This window comes from Leptinotarsa decemlineata, unplaced genomic scaffold, assembly GCF_025532065.1.
Source record: "Leptinotarsa decemlineata unplaced genomic scaffold, Ldec_3_MD MMD2_P_RNA_scaffold_9, whole genome shotgun sequence".
NCBI lineage: Eukaryota > Metazoa > Arthropoda > Insecta > Coleoptera > Chrysomelidae > Leptinotarsa > Leptinotarsa decemlineata.
The window spans coordinates 3278007-3299222 of NW_027412536.1; the positions used below are offsets into that span (position 1 = coordinate 3278007).

Below are 21216 nucleotides of genomic sequence, written 5' to 3' on the forward strand. Positions count from 1 at the left end.
CAATTTTGACAACTGAAGCGCCCTTTCTGAGAAGAATTTTAATTCAGGGAAGTATCGATCTATTTTTTGTGTTATAAAAAAATTAAAATTTTATTTCCAATTCCAAACAGTTTTCACAGTTCATTGGAAATAATTAACTTCTTGAAATAAAACTATTTCAAAACTCAGACATATACGTGTTCCCAATTCTGCCAAAGAGTGCACATACTCTTTGAAATGCATACGCATTTGTGTTTTACTGAATTTACTGCTTTTGAAAACGTCCAGTTAGTTAGTAGAGTGACAGATTCACAGTATTCCGTAACAATACTACAGAATATCGTACAGAAAGGACACTCAACACGGAAGAGGAACCATACACTTTTTGAGAATCCCGAGATGATTACTTTCAACCTAAAAATTTCATCCAGTAGTTAGTGAACTCAAACATGGTGAAATTTAGCAAGCTTGTTGGACTGCAATCAACTCATATATCTGATGAGTTTCAATTGAATTATCCGCTAAAAGTTACATTGAACACTTGGAACACAGGTGTAAGGTATTTTGTGACTATACTGGCACTGCTGGCACCCATCGACAATGTCGGTGCTGGCACCTTACAGAAGGTTCCAATTCTGTGCCGTTGTCTTATCACAGAATAGTAAAAAATCAGAATTGTTTAACTTTATTACTTATGAGTAATGAGAGTGGAAACCCTTGAATACCTTCGATCATTAAAATTACCTTATTTAATAGTAAGATTCTTCTGTTGTTATTTGATCCAAAGGTGTTTAACAGTCCATTTTTGTGAAATTCGTAAAAATTATGCCAAGGACCATCAAGATTCAAATGACTAGACACTTTTGGAAATTTACAAATTCCTCATAATAGTTTTGTAATGTATGTTTCCAACTTGGAAGTTGTTTAAAAATATTGTATCTTCATATGCAAAAATTAATTTTGAACACCCTTGTGAACATTTCCCGTACACTTTTCCCACCAACCTGTTTGGTCGATTGAAAATAATTTACTCCTTAAAATATGCTAATAGAAATTCCAAAAATATTCGTTCTTTATCTAGCAAGAGGAAAAACACAAAATTAATTATTTGGCGACACCAGTGAGTATTTCATTTGTATTAAGTATTCTTTGATTTTTTTGCTTAAACATTTTTTATAATTATATTGTGTATCACTTCATTTCCAATATTGAAGAGAAAAATTGTCTGATTCTGCTCTAGGAGTTTCTATGCTTTTCATTTTTTCATGTACCCTCCCCCACAAAACAAAATTATTTAAAGATATGAATGAATAAAAATTTAAATATTTTCGGAATGTAGTCCCAGAAGTTCTTACAGAATATCTGGGATGATATTAAAACTATAGACGGTCCTGAACTTTTTTGTACGTATTGGGCAAAGCCGACCCTCAGATCTATAACGAAATGTCATGATCAAGGTCCCTGAAAACACCAAATCCAATTCTGATTGTTTACTATCTATGTCCTTATTATCTCATTGAATAAAACAACAGTGTATACTCGTTATCTTATTTCAGTCAGATTTATGGGTCTATGGCCCCTTATCCTTTCGGCTGTTTGAGTTTCTCTTGGGTTCCTGTGGCGGGGCGGCAGGGAATTGCATGGTCCTCTGTCGGCTTCTTTTGGCTTTTGGCCCTGTGTATGGAAGTCGCAGCGAACATCTTTGGCTTTGCTGCCGTTTGGGCACTATTTCTTATTTTTTTTCGGCAAGCATGGATTGCAGTACCGGAAACTTCACTAGAAGCGCCTGCAGCTGCCCTAAGGCCGTTGGGAGACCTTCGGGAGAGCTGCAGGCGTTCTATGACGATGAGACGGCCCTCGCGTACGAGACGTCGCTCCTGATTGTGTTTCTTCCGACAGGCCTTGGGTTTGTGGTCTGTCTGTTTTCGTTCGGCCTATCTGAGGCCCTTTTATTTTCAGGGCGTTCTGGACACCCATGGAAGCTCGCTGGGTGTTCTCCCTTGCAGTTAAAGCATCGTAAGGGCGAGTTTTTAGGTCTTTTGCATTCCTTGGTCATGTGCCGTCCAGCACATCTGACGCAGGCTGGAACTGCTTTAAGCTGGCCGTCCACCGAAAGCGGTGCTGTGCGAGGCTGAGCTGTGCTATGCTAGGCTGTGCTGGTTCAAAGCTGTAGCAGTCCGTCCACCAAATGCTAGTCGTGCGGTGTTGTAGCTACTAGCAGAATATTGACATTGAAATGTTTAATAATTTAGAAATCAAAAAGTATCTTTTGGACGCAAGTTCCGAGGAAGATGATTTCGAAGACGAGCACAAAAGCGATTTATTAAGTCTTATTATACTGATGGCGGAGAAGAGAAAACATAGATTCTGGATATCAAACCATTTAGTAGAAAGAAAACAATTTGGCGAGTTTCATAAATTGATTCCAATATTAAGTGATGTACAGTTTAAAAATTACTTTAGGCTTTCTAGATCACAATTTATGGAAATTCATGAATTCATACGATTTGAAATTATAAAGCTAAACACTAACTACCGAGAAAGTATCACCACAGAGGAGCGTTTGGCTGTATGTTTAAGGTTATTTTGTTTTATTACATATACACTGTTTAGTTCTCAACGCAAATTTATTTTACCATATGGAAATAAAAATAACTGCAATATTTCTGTAATAACAAAAACAACAACCAAATTAATTATAATAAATTCATACTTTAGGTGCCTAACATTCCATCCTCCAAAATAGCTTGCGACTGTTTCATCGCCTGATGATTGGGTAGATGTTGATTGTGGCGAGGGCAGCGGGGTAGAAATAGATTGATTATAAACAGGGTTCGATTGTTGTGGCGGCTGTAGTGTAAATAAGTTATGGTGGTAACCATTGGCAGTGTTTTCTCTGTTGGCATGACTACCTAAATTAGTCACATGTGTAGTATGAGATAAATTCATTTCAGCCTCACTAACAGCATCAAATATTTTTCTCTTAATCATAATTTGAAAACGTTGAGGCATAGAAGCTGTTGTTAAATACATACTATTAAAAAATTCTTTAAGGGGATCGTTGGATTGTAATTTTTGTTCCAGTTCTTTTCTTTGGCTGTTTCTCTCAGCAGTCCTAGCCTCTCTTTTTTCCACTTGTTGTTTCATTAACGATACAACATTGTCTTGCCATTGACATTTTTTTTTCTTTGCAGGCTCCACAAATTCATAATTATGTTCCAACGGTGTTTCTTGATCTTTATTTTCTTCTAAATCAATGTGAGACAGGTCCTCTTGGGTTTGTAGATAGTCGTCTTGGCCTGTTTCTATAACATTTTCGTTTACTTGTGTGTCAACTATGTTGGAACATCTGCTTCGGTTGGCCATGTATGGAACTAGAAATTCCATTTGTTTCTGGTATATCCATGATCGTTTTATACGAGCTGCGTCTCCACTTTTACAATCATTTTGTCGTTTTAGAGCGTCCCTGAATGAATCCCTTAATTTTTTCCATTGACGTTTAGCCTCGTTTCCTAAAGAAAAAAAACAGTGCAAATTTTAAAATCTCAATATTAATAAATTTTTTTATACACTGTAATAAAAATGTTTTCTTATGTTTTTCAGATTCCTGGCGACAGGTGATCATATAGAACAATTGGATACAGTTTTCGTTTAGGAGAAAGAACTGTCTCAAAAATTGTTCACGAAGTTTGTTCATCGCTCTGGTCCCAATTACAACCAACATTCCTGAAAATGCCCGACGAGAAGTCTTGGAACGCGTATGAATTGGAATTTAGAGAGCGATGGCAATTTCCAAAATGTGTCGGTGCTATAGACGGCAAACATGTGATTATAAAAGCTCCACCGAATTCTGGTTCATCATATTTTACCTACAAGAAAACTTTTTCTGTAGTATTGATGGCCATAGCAAGTGCCAATTATCAATTGATAGCCGTCGACATTGGGTCAGCAGGCAGATTTAGTGACGGAGGAATATTTGCCAATAGTCCTATTGGACGTAGGTTAAAAACAAATTCATTTAATTTACCCGAACCTAGTCCTATGGAAAATTATAATGATAATAATTTTCCATTCGTAATAGTTGGAGATGAAGCATTTCCGCTTATGGTAAATCTAATGAGACCATTTCCAAGAAGTTCTTTAAATAAAGAAAATCGTGTTTTCAATTATCGCCTGAGCAGAGCTAGACGAGTTATAGAAAATACGTTTGGTATATTGGCAGCAAGATTTCGAATTTATAAACGTCCGTTAGAATGCAAATTAGAAAGTATAGATAGCATAATCAAAGCCACTTGTATTCTCCATTATTATTTAGGCACTAGGGAGGGGAGATGCCCTAATATAAATGAGGAACTATTGGAAAAAGGCAACTCTAACAATCAGTGGTTGCCATTAGCACATAGAGGATCAAGAGCAACGACTGAATCTTTTGTTATAAGGCAGAATTTTTGTAACTATTTTAACTCTAACATAGGCAGGATTCCGTGGCAGGATAAAATTGTATAAATAAAATTTTGTATTTATAAATAAAAAGACAAAATAAATAAAAATATGAAGTCTTTCGCCGGTTTATGTATTTTTTGTTTTGGTTTTAATTCAGACCAGACTTGTAGTATATTTTAACTCATATATCTTCATTTACTTATTATTATAAACGCAAAATATAAATTAGTTTTTTAAATATTCCAGAAAGCATATTTAACTTACCGTCTTTTATATTGCACTTTTTTGAGATATCTTCCCAGAGACTATCACGTAAGTCTTGATTTTTATAGTTTTTCTCATCTACTTTCCAAAGGCATGGATTTAATCTAACAATTTCAATAAATTCTCCCATTATTCAAATAATTTATTAATATTTGAACGGCTCAGCACAGCTTCAATCGAACACAAAGCGAAGTGATGCGAGTCCCGCAAGTCGCAGCTTGTCTTGCCGCACGCCGTCTAGCTTAGTGGACGGTACTTCATAAGAATACATTGGTAAACCAGCGCCGCTTAACCCAGCTCAACTCCGCTCCGCTCAGCACAGCACAGCATCGCTCTCGGTGGACGGCCAGCTTTACAGTTGCGTTGCGTGTGACCAAACTTTTGGCATCTGTAATATTGCCCTGCTCGGTTTCTCGGCTTCTGTGTTTCGGCGCTTACAGGCACGTTTTGAATTTCAGTGATCTCATATATTTGTTTTGGCTCCTTGGGACCAAAACAAGCACGAACGGTATCGGTACCATGTTAGCTTTACTCAGGCGGGCTACGGAAAGGATCTCAAATCCTTTGCCCTGCGTTCGGTCTTGATGTCGTCACACTCTATGGACTCCGGGACTCCGCGAAAAACTAATCTGGGTGGTTTTTCGCTTTTCATTGTATAGGTGTGGTAGGGTATTTTCTCTTGATTGAGGATCCGAGTAATTCTCCTATAATCATCTATATTTTTAAGATGGACTTTAATTCCATCTGTTGTGTTCTCAGCCCGCAATATGGAGATGTTTTGCGCAGCAGCAATCGTGTTAAAAGCTTTCCACTTTTCTTTTGCGCGGATGGTTATAGGTGGAGGCTTATCAGCTTTTTTGTGTGTTTCTGCCCGGTCAGTTTTCGGGGTGTCTGTTACTAGTTCTTCGTCGCCTACCACCTACTTCCATTGAGTCAGGTGGCGGGACTTCTGTTTCCTCTGTATTTGCTCAGTTTTCTGAGTGGGCTTTTGAATTTGATTTTCCACTGCCACGCCCGGCTTTTGTAATAAGGCGGGTGTGGTTTTATTTAATTTTGGCTTATTGGTCCATTCAGTCTGGGAAAAACCGGGTTTCAACTGTTTGATTTGTTGAGCCGTTTCTGGCTCTTTTTTCCTCTTTTTTGGAATCTTTGCCGCTTAGCTTTCTTCGCCCGATATAATATCGTCGCTATCCAGATCGCTGATGTCAGAGTCGGATTCGATAAGACGATGAATTAGAGGTTTTTTGTTTCTCAAATTCAAGTCCATTCTCTTTGCAAATAATTTATATGCTTCCACTAGTTCGGTACTACTTATTTCATAGTATTCTATAATAGTTGATATTATAGCCAGACTTGCTTCTTTTGGCTTTTTACGAACTTTCGTAAAATCGAAAATCGTTTCTATAACTTGTTTCATCTCGAAAGATAGATGCTACACTTCGAAATTAGCACAACATAAATTAGTCAACTTGTCAACTTGACAGCTATCTGACATAACAACAGTGTGGCAACCTTGGAAAACACTCATTAGAAATTGAAATATCTTATAATTACTCTTATATTGTTGGCATTTGATTGGAAAAATCATAAATACTATTTTAGTCTTGTCAGATGTGAAAAAATGGTAAATTTGCTTTGATTAGAAAAATCAGATGATGGAAAAAGTGGAAGATATGACACATTCATATGCATTAACTCCTTTAACTGATCAGTACATGGTCCATGTTGAAGAAATGGATGGTAACAGTAATTGTTGATTTCTATGGAAAGCTGAATACATAGTGATAGTATTTCAGATGAACATGATCAACTCACTGCTGAAAACACCGATGATTCGAATCATGATGGGGAAAAGATAGGAGCACCCTTGCGTGAACAAGATCGTTTCCTACCTATAGCAAATGTTGCAAAAATCATGAAAAAAGCCATTCCCGAGACAGGAAAGGTAACTAACAAAGTAGGCATTACCTTTACTCTTTGCTTTTGTGGTTGAATTATTTATTCTACACTTTATTCACCAGTTCTCTTTTAGATTGCCAAAGATGCTAGAGAGTGTGTACAGGAATGTGTGTCGGAATTCATTAGTTTCATAACGAGTGAAGCAAGTGACCGCTGTCATATGGAAAAGAGAAAAACTATTAATGGAGAAGACATTTTAGTTGCTATGAGTAGTCTAGGATTTGACAATTATGTCGAACCTCTAAAAATATATTTGCAAAAATACAGAGAAGTAAGTGGCGATGTCCCTTTGAAAATTTAAATATTTATTCAAGATAATCTCATAATTTTAATTTTATTAATTCAAAATATTTTTACGTGAATATTTGTTTTTCCAAGCATTAAATTTTGCAAAAATTCAAATTACTCTTGTCTGCTAACTATAAATCTTTTAAGTGGAACTCAAAACTTGGCACTTCGGTATACTTTCAGTTAGAAGAAAACACAATGTTGAGTATCGATGAAAGCGGACCGTGTTCCTTCAATTTCACTGAATCAATCACTGTACTTTATTGTCTAAGAAAGTACATCTTATTGCAATGCAATACTCGTGCAGATGACTTATTTTTTGCAAGAGTTATTTTCAAAAAGCAAACAAAAAAATTCAATTTCAACACCCCGTATCTTTGAAACGAATAATTTTCGGACACAAGTTCATATAGACTTTTTTTCTTAAAATTGTTTCAGGAATACGCCACTTGAATATTTTAACGTACTCATGTTACACCCTGTATATTCTAGAATTGTGTACAGTTGCTTGTATAGAAAAGTAGTACACTTAATTCCAGCAGAGTAAACATGACTTGCTTAAATTGATAACTGCCAAATTTCTTTTGTACCTCTTTAACGTTTTTTAAAAAGCCAAAGGCAATTTTAAAGATCAGATTAACAAAACACAATTTACTGTACTGAAATAACAACGTTTTTGTTTCCTAAACTTGTATCTACTAATTTTCTATGCAAGTAACTGTATTATTCCATATCCAAAATATGGAATGTCATTCGATTTCTGTCAAGAGTTATGAATGTTTTTGATAGCAAACATATTCTGATGTGTTGAACGTTGATGAAATGTTGCTAATAATTGAAGAATCGATTCTATAACAAAAGAACAATTTCGTAATCTTTTTATGTTCTGTGATATGGTCCCACGGGAACATGGTTATAGATATACATATAAGGAAAAAATACCTTATGACATTCCTCTTTAAATTGCGCCAGGGTCTGTCGGATGATTAAATGAAGGCCACCAGCCTAGCAATTTCTAAAGTGGTGCAAAGATTTGTTCCATCGAATATTGGCTTTGCAGTCATCGATAGGGAATTATATATTGGAAGGCATGTGGGTGAGTTTGCCAATGTTTTATATAACCCGACCCCAGACAACCTGAAGACCATCATTCACATCGACGGTTCATATGCTGCCATAAATAAAAATTGTAATTTAAGGATACTGCGCCAATCTTTCTGCCGATACAAGGGACATCATCTGGTGAAAACAGTGTTGATTATAGCCCTGGATGAATATATTTTGAGTATTCAAGGACCCTATTTCTCAGACGCTCGCAACAATGACGCAATAATTTGGAGAATCAGTTTGAAAGAAACTTAGACGACATGAGGGGATGGTTTAATGAAGGTGCCATTTTTGTTGTGGATCGGAGTTATCGAAATGCCATACCCTTACTGGGTAAGGGTATGGCAAGTTAGGTAAGTATTGTATGCCATACCTTGGCATACAGTATGATATTGCCGCGATTGTTCCACAACAGCTTTCCACTGAGGAATCGAATAACTCTTGATTAGTGACGAAAACTAGGTGGATAATGGAAGCAAGAAATCGGTCAATGACCGAGAAATTGCCCTTCCAACCTTCCTTCTCTCGACCATTATGGTGGGATGAAGAATGTACTCAAATCACTAAACAACGAAAAGAAAAATTATCAAATTACAGAACTCTGTCAAATTATGATAATTATCTGGAGTATAAAAATATTGAGGCTAAGACTAAGTTGTTATTTAAAAAAAAGTCATTAGATTGTTGGGTCACATTCATTAATAGGTTGAATAAAAACACTAGCCCCACTAAAATATGGCAATTCATGAAAAAAATATCGAACAAAAATTATCAGATTGGTAGGACAACATTGCATCCGGAATTGATCGATAAACTTTTGGATAATCTTGCCCCAAGTTTTGCTATAAACACTCCTATCAGAATAAATAAGCAAAATAGCAATTCCGCACATGAGGAATTTTATGAAAACTTTACAATAGAAGAAATGGAGAATGTCATTAAATTAACTAATAGTTCATCGCCAGGCATCGACAGTGTCACTTACAGGATGATTGGTTTACTCCCTCTGAATGCGAAGCAATATTTATTAGAAATTTTTAATGACTGGTGGTTGAAAGGTGAATTTTCAAATAATTTAAAAAAAATTATTATAACTTTTATTGCAAAACCAGGGAAGGATAAAACTCTACCCTCCTCATATAGACCTATTGCCCTCATGTCATGCCTAACAAAGGTTTTTGAAAGGATGTTAAAATTAAGATTGGAATTACATGTGGAAAAAAAAAATCTATTTCCAGTTACTCAGTTCGGTTTTCGAAGAGGTTTGGGCACAATTGATGCCTTAGCACATATAGTTACTGATATCCAAAACAATTTTTCTGATAATACGATATTAGCCTGCTTTTTCTTGGACTTGAATATTCTCGAGGAGAAATTGAATCACTTTGGTATCGATATAAAGGCTGCCTGCAGGATTACCGAACTATATCGTGAGAGACAAGTTTTTGTGAGAGATTCTCATAACAACTTGCATGGACCTAGATTTGTTTCTCAAGGATTACCACAGGGATCAGTGATGAGCCCCATTTTATTCAATGTGTATACAGCTGAATTGCACAACATGTTTGATAACTCAATCAAAGTCATACAGTATGCAGATGATTTCTGTATATACACGGTTCGTAAGTCGTACGGTGAATGTGTATCGGACCTAGAATGCATAATGTACTGCTTAAAGAATTGGCTCACACAACATGGTTTTACACTTTCCGCCGAAAAATCATGCATCACATTTTTCTCAAGACTTCGCCTCTCTACTCCAAATACGATAAGATTATGTGGTATCAATATACCAGTTAAGCACGAGCATAAGTATCTAGGTATGGTTTTGGACAGAAAACTTACCTGGACGTCTCATATTAAGCATGTGCAAAAAAAATGTGAAAAAGGCATGAATATGTTAAGATGTGTAGCAAACACTAAGCAAGGTTCAGATCCAAAAATAGCATTGATGTTTTATAGAGCCTATATACGCTCTATCGTCGACTATGGATGTGTGTTGTATGGTTCATCATCTTCCACGAATTTAACCTCAATAGATAGAATTCAATATAGAGCAATTAGAATAAGTATAGGAGCAATTAGATCTTCTCCATGTCCTGCAATTCTGGCGGAGGCACAAGAGCCACCTCTATATATAAGAAGACAATTCTTGGCATGCAAGATGTTAGTGAAAAAAATGAGATTCTCATCAGATGGGTTCACAGACAAGATCTGTAGTCTATCTGTAGAGAATTTAACAAATTACTACTGGAGAATAAAAAATAGTCCACCTCTTGCAGAGGCCTTTATAGAGATGAAGTCAATCGGAGCCTTGCCAAAAACCGATAAGTTTCCTATTTATCATCTTAACTTACAAGAAATAGTGCTCAAGCCCATTGTCATAATTCCCCAATATTCTGAAACTCCTAGATTAAATAATAACCTCATCAAAACCTTGCTGAGTGGCTATAAGCCTAATGTAGAAATTATATATACTGATGGCTCCAAGACTGAGCTAGGTACTGGATGTGCGTTTTACGTTTCATCCACCAAAATGGCTCACAAAGTCCGAATATCTAATGATGCATCTATTTATACAGCTGAGATTTACGCGATAGAGAGGGCATTACTATGGATAACGAGCAACAGGGTGAGCGAATCAATTATCTTGTCAGATTCCAAATCGGCACTAGATTCTATCAGTCATCCAATCATGAAAAAATATGACAATGTATTGCTTTGCAACATCAGAAGACACATACATACTATCATTTCTTCTTCAGGTAGAGTTAGATTCGTTTGGGTGAAAGGTCATGCGGGAATACTGGGCAATGAGTTGGTCGATCGCGCAGCTAAAGAAGCTACCCAATTAAGTGAAAAAGAAAATATATATACCTCTCTAGACCTAATAGCTAAGTTAAAAAAAATTCATAAGGACAAATGGCGAGATAATTGGCATAACTATACTATCAAATCTAATAATCCTTATACTCTGATTCATCCCATTCTTCCCATGTCAATTCCACATATTGAATTATATACAGTACCAAGGTTTTATGCCGTCACAATAACACGGCTCAAACTCAATCACGGAAGTTTTCCAGCACATTTATTTAGAATAGGCGCACACAACACTAGGTTATGTACATGTGATGATAACTCTGTAGCGGATTTGAACCATTTATTTTTTGCATGTAAAAACCATGTTCAAGAAACAGAAAACCTACTGTCCACACTTACATCCCTCAATATCCAACTCCCGGTAAACATTACAAGCCTTCTAGCAAGGGAAAACAAGTTGATCTGTGATGCATTGATTAGGTTTGTGGTAAAAAGTAAAATAATTATATGACTGACTACATATATCCAACACTCTGTGGCAAAAGGATAATTCCAATGCCAATTCTCCCATACACACACACACACACACACAAATGGACATTTGAAAAGTATTTCTCAATTTTTGCTAAAACAATTGAAATGCCACACGCCCACAATCTTGGCAATCTATATCAAATCGCTGGTGCACTCATCAACCCAGTCACAATGAGAGGTACCAATGCTCAGCTGGCACAAGAATTGCTACGAAAATCACAGGAGGTAAATGTCATCCAGGCTTGAGTGGAAGTGGACAATCTTCATCTGAGAAATGGTCAGTGGATCCGTATGAATGGAAACCTGATTCCAAATTTTCCTCGCCTCACAATAGATTATCTATCTAAGAGATTTTACCATAGGTATATACCAGGTTGAACTATCAGCTTCGTGTACACAGGATACATTACAGGGGGAAGAAAATGAAGAGTTTCAGGACGATATTTTCAAAGAGGAAATATGATGATGGAGAAGCACTTGATGAACCAAACAAGCCAATATTAAGATATTATTGTACTTGTAAAACCGTTGCCAGGACTTTAGGAACATGTACATGTACTGGCATATTGCCAGTATTTTGTAGTATCTTGGTCACGCTCGACATGACCCCAATAATCGATACTCCTCAAGTTCCCTACTAAACTCAATAATGGACGTGGCAAATAGACCAAAACAAATGGTTCCTGATGGTTAAGTTATTGTTTTCATCCTGTATTTTTACAAAACATCGGGTGGAGACGAGGTGGTCCTGGTACTTAATAGAATTTCTAAATATATAAATTATGTCCATATTTGTCCAGATGTTAATGGAGTTAGTTTATGCTCCCATTCGAAGTCAATTTTTAAAGTGAAAAGTTAACAGTTTTTCTTAGAATTGATACCAAATTGCAGCAAAAGTGGTCATCTATCTAACTGTAACAATAGATTTTTCTAAAAATCACGTGTTGAATGGCAATTTGTAATTAATCCAATTATTATTAGTGGACCAAGTGTTTTTGACAAAAAACCTTACAAAGTTTTTTCTCGAATCACACGTTAAAAGGTAAGACCTCGTTAGTCCTTAGCTCGCTCAAGTTTCTCAACTTCTGAGAGTTGTCGTTCGTATGGGGGCGACAGCTGATTAACGGAAAAACAGATTTTAAACAGATTTTTTTAAACAGATTTTTTGTTTGTTTTTTGGTTCCAATAAATACCCTGTTAGTTGTACGGGGTGGATCAATTAATCCCATCGAATAAATTAATCATAGGATGGGTTGCATGATATGTCAAAAGAAAATTACTACCGAGGAATTCTGTGAATGTGATGGCTGCAGACTAAAAATACATTTCTTATGTGGTGGCCTTACGGCATCTGAAGTAAAATGCATGCAATTGAAGAATAAAAGAGTACTAAAATATTTCTGTACAATATGTCAAGAAGGTCTGAGGCTTCTCCGGGCCATGAAAAATCAAATAGAAACACTTGAACAAAATTTCAGAAAACTTCAAGAAAACCTGGAAAAACTCCTGACCTCCATGCCAACTATGCAAAATGTCAGCAATAACAAAAACATATTAAACTTTGATATAGTTAATGAAGCAGAGGAACGAAAACAAAGGGCCAACAATCTCATGCTTTATAATTTGCCAGAGTCCGAATCCACTGTTATACAGGAAAGAATAAATCATGACACCACGAAGATTAAATAAGTTTTAGTGTTTGCTCAAATATACCCATTAAGAAAGTTATTCGTGTTGGAAGAACAAGAAATAACCCCAGACCGATTAAATTGATATTAGAGTCCAAAGATAACGTAATAGATATTTTAAAAAATAAGAACAAGATCAATTACGCGGAAATAAAATTAAGCTCGGATCAAACCCCTCTTCAACGGAGAGATCAACCTAACAATTAAATATCTGCGTGGAATACCAAGGATTGTCACGTATAAATAAAGGTAACACATCACTTAAAGGGAAACTGAACATCTACTATCAGAATGTACGCGGTATTTGAACTAAAATCAAAACTTTAATTTGTAATGTAACAACCTGTGATTATGATATTATTTTTAATGAAAGTTGGTTACATGAGGATTTGAAAGATAGTGAGCTTGGTTTGTCAAATTTTAATATATTCAGGAAGAACAGATCACATATAACCCGTTGAAAGTCTAGAGGCGGAGGAGTGTTGATTGGTATCAAAAAGTTATTTTCTTGTAAGCCTATTTTAGTCACACAGAATAATATCGAACACGATTTGTTATGATAAAGACAAATTAATAATTGGTAGTGTCTACTTTCCACCTGGAGCTGATTTGACAGCTTATGAAGATCATTGCTTAGCTATTGATGACATTAGAAATCGTTTTCCGTATCATAAAATAATTAAAACGGGTGACTACAATTTGCCGAACGTGGATTGGTATAATGATGAGTTGGGAGGTGTGTATCACTTCCACAAATATAACTATAAGTAATATGGCACAAACCATAGTTTCTCTCAAATAAACACAATTAAAAACTGCTATGGCTGTATTTTGGATTTTATTTTTTCAAGTGGAATTATCAAATGATCCCAGCTCTAATAATAGTTTTAGATACAATTTAAAAAAGGGCGATTATATAGGTCTAAATTATTACTTGGCCGGAATAAACTGGAACGAACTATGGGGTAATATAACTGACATAGATATGGCAGTTGATAATTTTTTACAAGGTGCTGTTTTATGGTATGCACAATTTTATTCCCGTTGTGCGATTTAGAAAATCAAAGTTTCCTCATTGGTTTTCGAGTGACTTAATATACTAAAGAAAAGAAAATAGCACATAAGCGGTTAAAAAAAGTCGAAATTGGGATGATTATTTGATATTTTCCAACCTTAGAAGACAATGCAATGAACTAAGTAAACACAATTATGATAATTTTGTACGAATCACTGAATACAATATAAATACAACAGGAAACCTTAAACAATTTTGGAATTTTATTAATAATAAAAGAAAAAATCCTGGTCTGCCCGAAAATATGTATTTGAGTGATCAGTATTTTGAAAATGGTAATGATATTGTAAATAATGTTGCTATAGAATTTCAATCTATTTATGAACCTAATGAGCTGACTAATATACCAGAAATTAATTACGATAATACCCTCATAAGTAACTGCACTATTAGTCTAGGAATGATTCTAACCAAGCTAGGGGAATTAGACATTAATAAAGATCCTGGTCCGGATGGAATACCAAATATTTTATTGAGAAACTGCCGATTTACACTTGCAAAACCATTATTAGCGTTTTTCTCTTCTCTGAAATTAGGTATATTTCCTCTATACTGGAAATCAAACTTCATAACACCTATTCATAAATCTGGTGATAAAGCTAATATACAGAATTATCGCCCAATAAGTATTATCAGTGCTATAGTAAAACCAATAATGATTGAGAGTAAAGCGCGTTGTCATATCTAAATTTTACGTTACCACTTTATAGCAGAATCAAAATATAGTAAGCAGTAGAGTTGTAGGTTATGGCAAATTATAGATAATACACAATACTAGTACGATTAAAAGGTATTATTTATAACAAAAATCAGTAATGAGCTTGTAATGAGTAATACTTATACATTTCCTGATTACTGATCAGTTAAAATTGATTATTTTCTGTATAGTGTTAGATATTTATTACAACTAGTGGCAACGCTGTACGCAACGATATTTCTGTCTTTGTCACTTTACCGTAACTTCCATCTCATCGTTGCAGTCCTCACTAATGTACTTGCAGCCATGAGCGTATCATTGGTTTGTAAATTATACAGCGTGAATTGTACGTTTTACAGTTAAGTTAGTCAGCAATCGACGTGTTGTGATAACAATTGGTGAAAATAATAGTGCTAATAAGTGTTTAAGCGTTACATAATTATATTTCTACACCGTTCTCAAACTACTCAAAAAATGGGAGACATGGTCGGGCCTTCCACGTCGATAAAGGTAAAACGGTCGGAGTCTCGGTCAGTAAGAGAAAAACAAATTGTACTGCGAGTATTTCACTGTCTTGAAAGAGATCATCAGCCACCAAAAGATGACTTTGTGCATATGTGCTGTTATTCTACGTCTGTACCTCCGAATAACCAACCGGGCATTTCTACATCATTAAATTCCACAATTACAAAAGATAAATTAGTTGATATGTGCTCTGATAATACCGGTGTACCAAAATCATCGATTTACAAAATACTAAAAAGCAGAAATTCATGGGGACGTACAAACGCCAAAAACTAGTAGCGGACGAAAAAAAATCACAGTTGATGAAGAAGCCAAAACCAGTATACGCAGAACTATCCACAGTTTCTTTTTCAGAAATGAGCTGCCCACACTACAAACAGTTCTGGAGGCACTTAGCGATCATGAATTGGTCCCAAAAATGGGTAAAGAAACTTTTAGGAAACTTGTACACGAAATGAAATTTACGTACGGAAAAGTTGACAGGAAAAGCATTCTCATTGAACGTCAAGAAATAATAGCATGGAGAAGAAACTATCTAAGAAAAATTGACGAATTTCGGAAGCTCAAAAAAAAGTTGTACTTCATGGACGAGACATGGGTTAAGTATGGCAGAATGGTAATATAACAAGTGCACGACAAGTCTTTATTGAAGGTTTGTCAGTTGGGTTAAAACAGCCATCTGGAAAAGGTAGTCGTCTGATAGTTACGCATATAGGAAGCGACAGTGGATTTTTACCAAATGGTGAATTAATATTTAAATCTAAGAAAACAAGCGACTATCATGATGAGATGAATGCGGAGGTGTTTGAAAAATGGTTTGAAGGCATCATTCAACTTGTGGAACCTGGGTCTGTCATCGTCATGGACAATGCCCCATACCATAGTCGACATTTAGAACCATTACCGAAACAATCATGGAAAAAAAGCAGCAATACAAGAATGGTTAATTAATAAGAACATCCAATATAACAAAGATAGTTTAAAGGCAGAACTATTTCAGCTAACAAAATTACACACAGACAAATATAAAAAATTCGCAGTGGATGAAATGGCGTTAAGTCGTGGAATTACAGTTTTAAGGTTACCACCATACCACTGCGAATTAAACCCAATAGAATTAATCTGGGCGCAAGTAAAAGGATATGTGGCATGAGAAAACAGAACATTTGAATTAGTGGACGTGCAACATCACCTACAAGAAGCTATTCGAACTGTTTCTGCAGAAGACTGGAAGAAATGCATGCAGCATGTTTTAAAAGAGGAGCAAAAAATGTGGGACGTAGACAACCGTATTGAACACAATACCCAATCATAATTCACTTTGATGATAGCGGTAGCAACAGTGACGAATCTGAGGTTGAAGATTAGACGAAAATTTGTACATTTACATTTATATTATATTCTATTATCAAAAATTTGTAATTTGTATTTTCTAGTACCCCTGACTATGAGTTTAAGTTACTCGAAAGCTTGAGAATAGTTATAAAGAGTTCACTTATCAATTGCTGCAACCCAATAGTGAAAAAAGTTTATATATATATATATATATATATATATATATATATATATATATATATATATAGTGTTTTTTATTAATATTGTTAATTTATTTGGTACCTACTATAATTACCACGATTATTACTCCGTTTTCATAAGGCCCACCTAATGACTACAACGATTAGGTAAATTACGATATTGCAAAGTTTTAATGAAATAAATAAAAAATGTGTATGAATATTTTAACTAATTGTCCTAAGAATTTTTCTTTCATTCTTAACCCTCTCAAAAATTAATAAGCACGCCCCCGATTTGCTGTCAACTGGGCTTCTACTCTCAATCATTATTGGTTTTAGTATACACCCAAAGTGCTCGAGTCCACAGTATGTGACGAAATCAAAGATCCAGTTAATCAAGTTCTTATAGATGAACAACATGGCTTTACCAGAGGGAGATCAACAACTTCCAACCTACTGTTGTTTTCACAGTATGTGTTGAATGCTTTGGAGGAGAAACATCAAGTAGATGTCATTTATACTGACTTTTCCAAAGCATTTGACACAGTGAACCATTCAATTTTATGTGAGAAATGAAGTGGAAAACTATTGGAATGGCTGATAAGCTATATTAGTAACAGATCTCAATATGTGAAAGTCAAGGAATACATATCTCACGAAATTAATGTTTTATCAGGTGTGCCACAAAGCCATCTAGGGCCGTTTCTTTTCAACATATTTATTAATGATGTCAGAGTTAACTTAAAATATACTGACATCTTACTTTTTGCAGATGATTTAAAAATGTTTAAGACAATTCAAACACCAGATGATTGCTTAGTATTACAGATAGATTTAAACAGATTTAGTGAATGGTGTTCACAAAATGATATGAATCTCAACATGAATAAATGTAAATGTATGACGTTCTATTGAGTACTTACACCTATAAACTATGATTATTACATATCGGGAGAACTTTTAACACGTGTCGAATTTGTAACTGATTTGGGAGTAGTGATGGATAAAAAACTGGACTTTCACCTACATTATAATTACATTACAAACAAAGCAACAAAAAAGCTAGGCTTCATTTGTCGTACTTCCAAGGACTTCTCTAATATTGAATGTATAAAAATGCTGTATTTCACCCTAGTAAGATCAGTTTTGATTATTGCAGTTCCATATGGTCACCCACCTATGAAAGTCCTGCACTTAACATTGAACGGGTACAAAACAAATTTCTTAAATTTTTGGCGTTCAAGTTAAAAATGCCCTTGAAGGACCATTCATTAGATGATATTCGTAGGGTTGCAGATATAATGAAGCTAAATAGTTGTAGAGTGGAAACTGACTTAAAACTCTTATTCCAATTATTAAATTATCTTATTAACTGTTCTGCATTGCTAGCACAAATTGGCTTACATGTTCCTTCTAGAAGTACAAGGAATACAGAAACATTTGCAATAGATTTTCATCTTTGTAACTACGGTAAACATTCTCCCCTGTCTAGAGTTGCTATTAGTGGTAATAAAGTCAATCTGGACTTCTTTTCATTGAACGAAACAAAATTTAAGTTTGCATTACGCTCGCTCACAAACAAATTATAAATGGTAGTAAATATATCTTAATCATTCATTTATTTAATTAATAATTCAATTCAGTAAATTTATTTTCTCACTGTTATTTATTTTTTTTATTAATAAATTAGTTTTACTTTTAGCAAGTAAGTTAGATGTAATTATTTGTTGTATTCATATAATTTATTGTGAAATCTCTTAAACTTAATTGGGTGTTACCCGTTAATGAATAAATAAATAAAAAATAAATTATGAATAGTAAACAAATACTAATATTTTGGACAACACATTTTTTTGACGAGTTGCAACCTTTGTACATTCGTGAATTCTCATTTCAGAAAATTTTGTCATTGAAAAACATCGAAGTTTGTCTAGGAAACAATATTATTTTCCGTTACAAAAGAATTATTGATTATTGGAGAAATCGATAAAATACTATACTTCATACCCCTGTATAATTCAAACCGTGGCTCATCTATATTATTTCAGAAAATTAAAGAAATTCACGGATGATTTTAGAAATCATTTCAAAATTATTTTCTCCATATTTTTTGGACCATCGCCGTAACTTTATTTGGATTAAGATTATTGGTCACAGAGGTCGATACATTTGTATGTATAAATTTATATTTTATCGAGAGAAATTGTCAAAAACCCCGAGTTCGCAGTGAATGAAGGATATACCAGGATGCAAACAAGGTTGTAAAATGTACTGCCGGTTACTGAGCATCAAAAATACGTATTTCATCTACGAGCATCTTGAAGATGATCACTTGGTGATTGAAACACGTGTCGAGGTGTGAAATAACGATTTGGTATTGGGAAAAAACTCCAGTAATATTCAAATTGAGGGGACACCGATGGGCTCGCCACATCTCCTATCAATCTCTTTATGGAAGAAATTGAAACATAAGCAGTGGCAACGTCAGACCTGAAACCAAAACTCTGGCTGAGATATGTCGAAGACAGTTTCGTCATTTGGTCACATGGACACCACGAACTTTCCAGGGTTTCCAGATCACCTAAATGGAATCCATTCACGAAAGAAGTTGAAACAGATAACCATCTCGCATTTCTCGATGTGTTGATCATAAAAGAGCCTGACGACGGTATACTAGGCCACACATTAAATCCAAAGACAACACACACTAATAGGTACCTGAACGCAAATTCACACCACCACCCAAAACAAATTCACTCGGTGGCAAAAACACTGATTACACGTTCAAGGAGGCTGGCAGACAACAAACACAGGCAACAGGGTTTGAACACCATCGAGACAACGCTACGAATTAATGAGTTCTCAGAGAAAATTATAAAAACGGCTTCCAAGATCACAAATAAACAGAAGAAAACCCAAGAAACACCGGTCATAACAATAATACTACTACACATCAAAGGAACCATAGAAAAAATCAGCAGAATTCTCTGCCAATATAACTTAGCAACATTGTTCGTACCAGAACGAACAATAAGGTCCATGCTCCGTAATCCGAAGGATCAGACTAACACTGGATTCCCAAGACGTGTATGAAGTACCGTGTCAAGACCGTTACTTACATCGGCCAGACCAACAGACGAATCAATGCACGCACGCAGTAAAGGGAAAAGTCACATCTTCCATTTTCCAACACATATTGGAGACAGGACACACACCATCAATTTCGAGAAAACAAAACCATTGGCAAGCAATGAAAACTTCTACTCTCGAACAATCAGAGAGAATATCGATAAACGACTCAGTAGTATGAATAGGAGGATGACACGCAAAGGTTACCAGCAACATGGAAACCTCTTTTTTTAATATATTCAATGGTGTTGAATAAATGTCTACTTTCGACTTGTTCTGAACAAAATTCTCACTAACAACCGCTCCATAATTTATACAACAAAAGCTCACGAATTACAATTAAAAAATTCGCTTTTTCTCAGAATGAGTATAAGTCATCTATTTGTTTCATGTTCATTTCTGACACTTCGTTGAATTATGATTGATCACTGATTAAGTTTTGTTGATGCATTCCGTTGAGCTATAGAGGTGGTTCATGACAAACTATCGACATATACTCATTTGAAATTAATAATTTCAGTCTGACTGAATTATAAATTTGTATCATCATTATTTTTATTTGACTTTCTTTTTACAGGCAGCCAAAACTGATAAAAATCTTGCCGGTGAAGGCATGTTTGAAGAAATTCCCGAAGAGTCATTTGGTAAGTTGAACAGTTTTCAAGTTTCAATTAGAATCATCTTTTTTTTTAGGTGCGAGTGGCAGTGTGACAGATAGTGTAGGAACAGAAACGGTGATATATACTTATCAGGACAATAATTCTATACATCAATTTCAATTAGGGTAATTTGTTATATAGGCATAACTATACCATGAAACTCACTCTTTCACATATTTGAAATAATAAAAAGGTAATAAATGTCTATTACACGTCATGACTTTATTTCTTACAAACTTCTTAACAACATGGATAATATAAATACCCAAAATAAAAAATAAAATTTCGCACTTAGCGACTTTTGGAAACACTGTAAGGGTTAAATGTAATGATCAAGTCAGTAATGTGTCATCTAATTCTTCTTCTTTTCCTTCTGGTTGGGATAATATTTTTTTCAGGACTTTGCTCACAACATCAGATAAAGCTTCTCTTGCTCCAAGATCTAGAATCCCCAAACATCTCTGAAAGAAAAAAATAAATAAAATTTCCCATTATGGATTTCAAAAAAATGTTCAAATTCATTCAGAAAATC

The 21216-nt window shown here is 35.0% G+C and overlaps 4 protein-coding genes across 5 annotated transcripts in view; 2 read left to right on the plus strand and 2 right to left on the minus strand.

The window, feature by feature from the left end:
- Nucleotides 1-2259: 2259 nt before the first annotated feature.
- LOC141480454 (uncharacterized) lies at nt 2260-6059 on the minus strand. The gene is made up of 2 exons (XM_074170439.1): nt 4687-6059; nt 2260-3491 (listed from the first exon to the last, which is right to left on the minus strand). The coding sequence occupies exons 1-2, from the start codon at nt 4814-4816 to the stop codon at nt 2596-2598; spliced, it is 1026 nt and encodes a 341-aa protein (XP_074026540.1). The 5' UTR covers nt 4817-6059; the 3' UTR covers nt 2260-2595.
- Nucleotides 6060-6189: 130 nt separating this feature from the next.
- On the plus strand, nt 6190-20901 carry Nf-YB (Nuclear factor Y-box B). 2 transcript variants are annotated; one of them, XM_023168912.2, is made up of 5 exons: nt 6190-6426; nt 6483-6643; nt 6719-6916; nt 20603-20669; nt 20719-20901. In XM_023168912.2, exons 1-5 carry the CDS (start codon nt 6339-6341, stop codon nt 20811-20813), a joined length of 609 nt encoding a protein of 202 aa, XP_023024680.1. In that variant the 5' UTR covers nt 6190-6338; the 3' UTR covers nt 20814-20901. The 2 variants fall into 2 exon arrangements, with proteins under 2 accessions (XP_023024680.1, XP_023024681.1); XM_023168913.2 differs by having other exon boundaries at nt 6483-6631.
- LOC141480453 (uncharacterized) lies at nt 6924-20661 on the plus strand. The gene is made up of 2 exons (XM_074170438.1): nt 6924-8029; nt 8133-20661. The coding sequence occupies exon 2, from the start codon at nt 8510-8512 to the stop codon at nt 11372-11374; it is 2865 nt and encodes a 954-aa protein (XP_074026539.1). The 5' UTR covers nt 6924-8029; nt 8133-8509; the 3' UTR covers nt 11375-20661.
- The window catches only part of l(3)80Fj (lethal (3) 80Fj), a 64158-nt gene continuing 63827 nt past the window's right edge, over nt 20886-21216 (minus strand). The window contains exon 31 of the mRNA XM_074170437.1: nt 20886-21145. Coding sequence (XP_074026538.1) covers nt 21017-21145 — 129 coding nt within the window. The 3' untranslated portion in view covers nt 20886-21016. The remainder of the gene's footprint in view (nt 21146-21216) is intronic.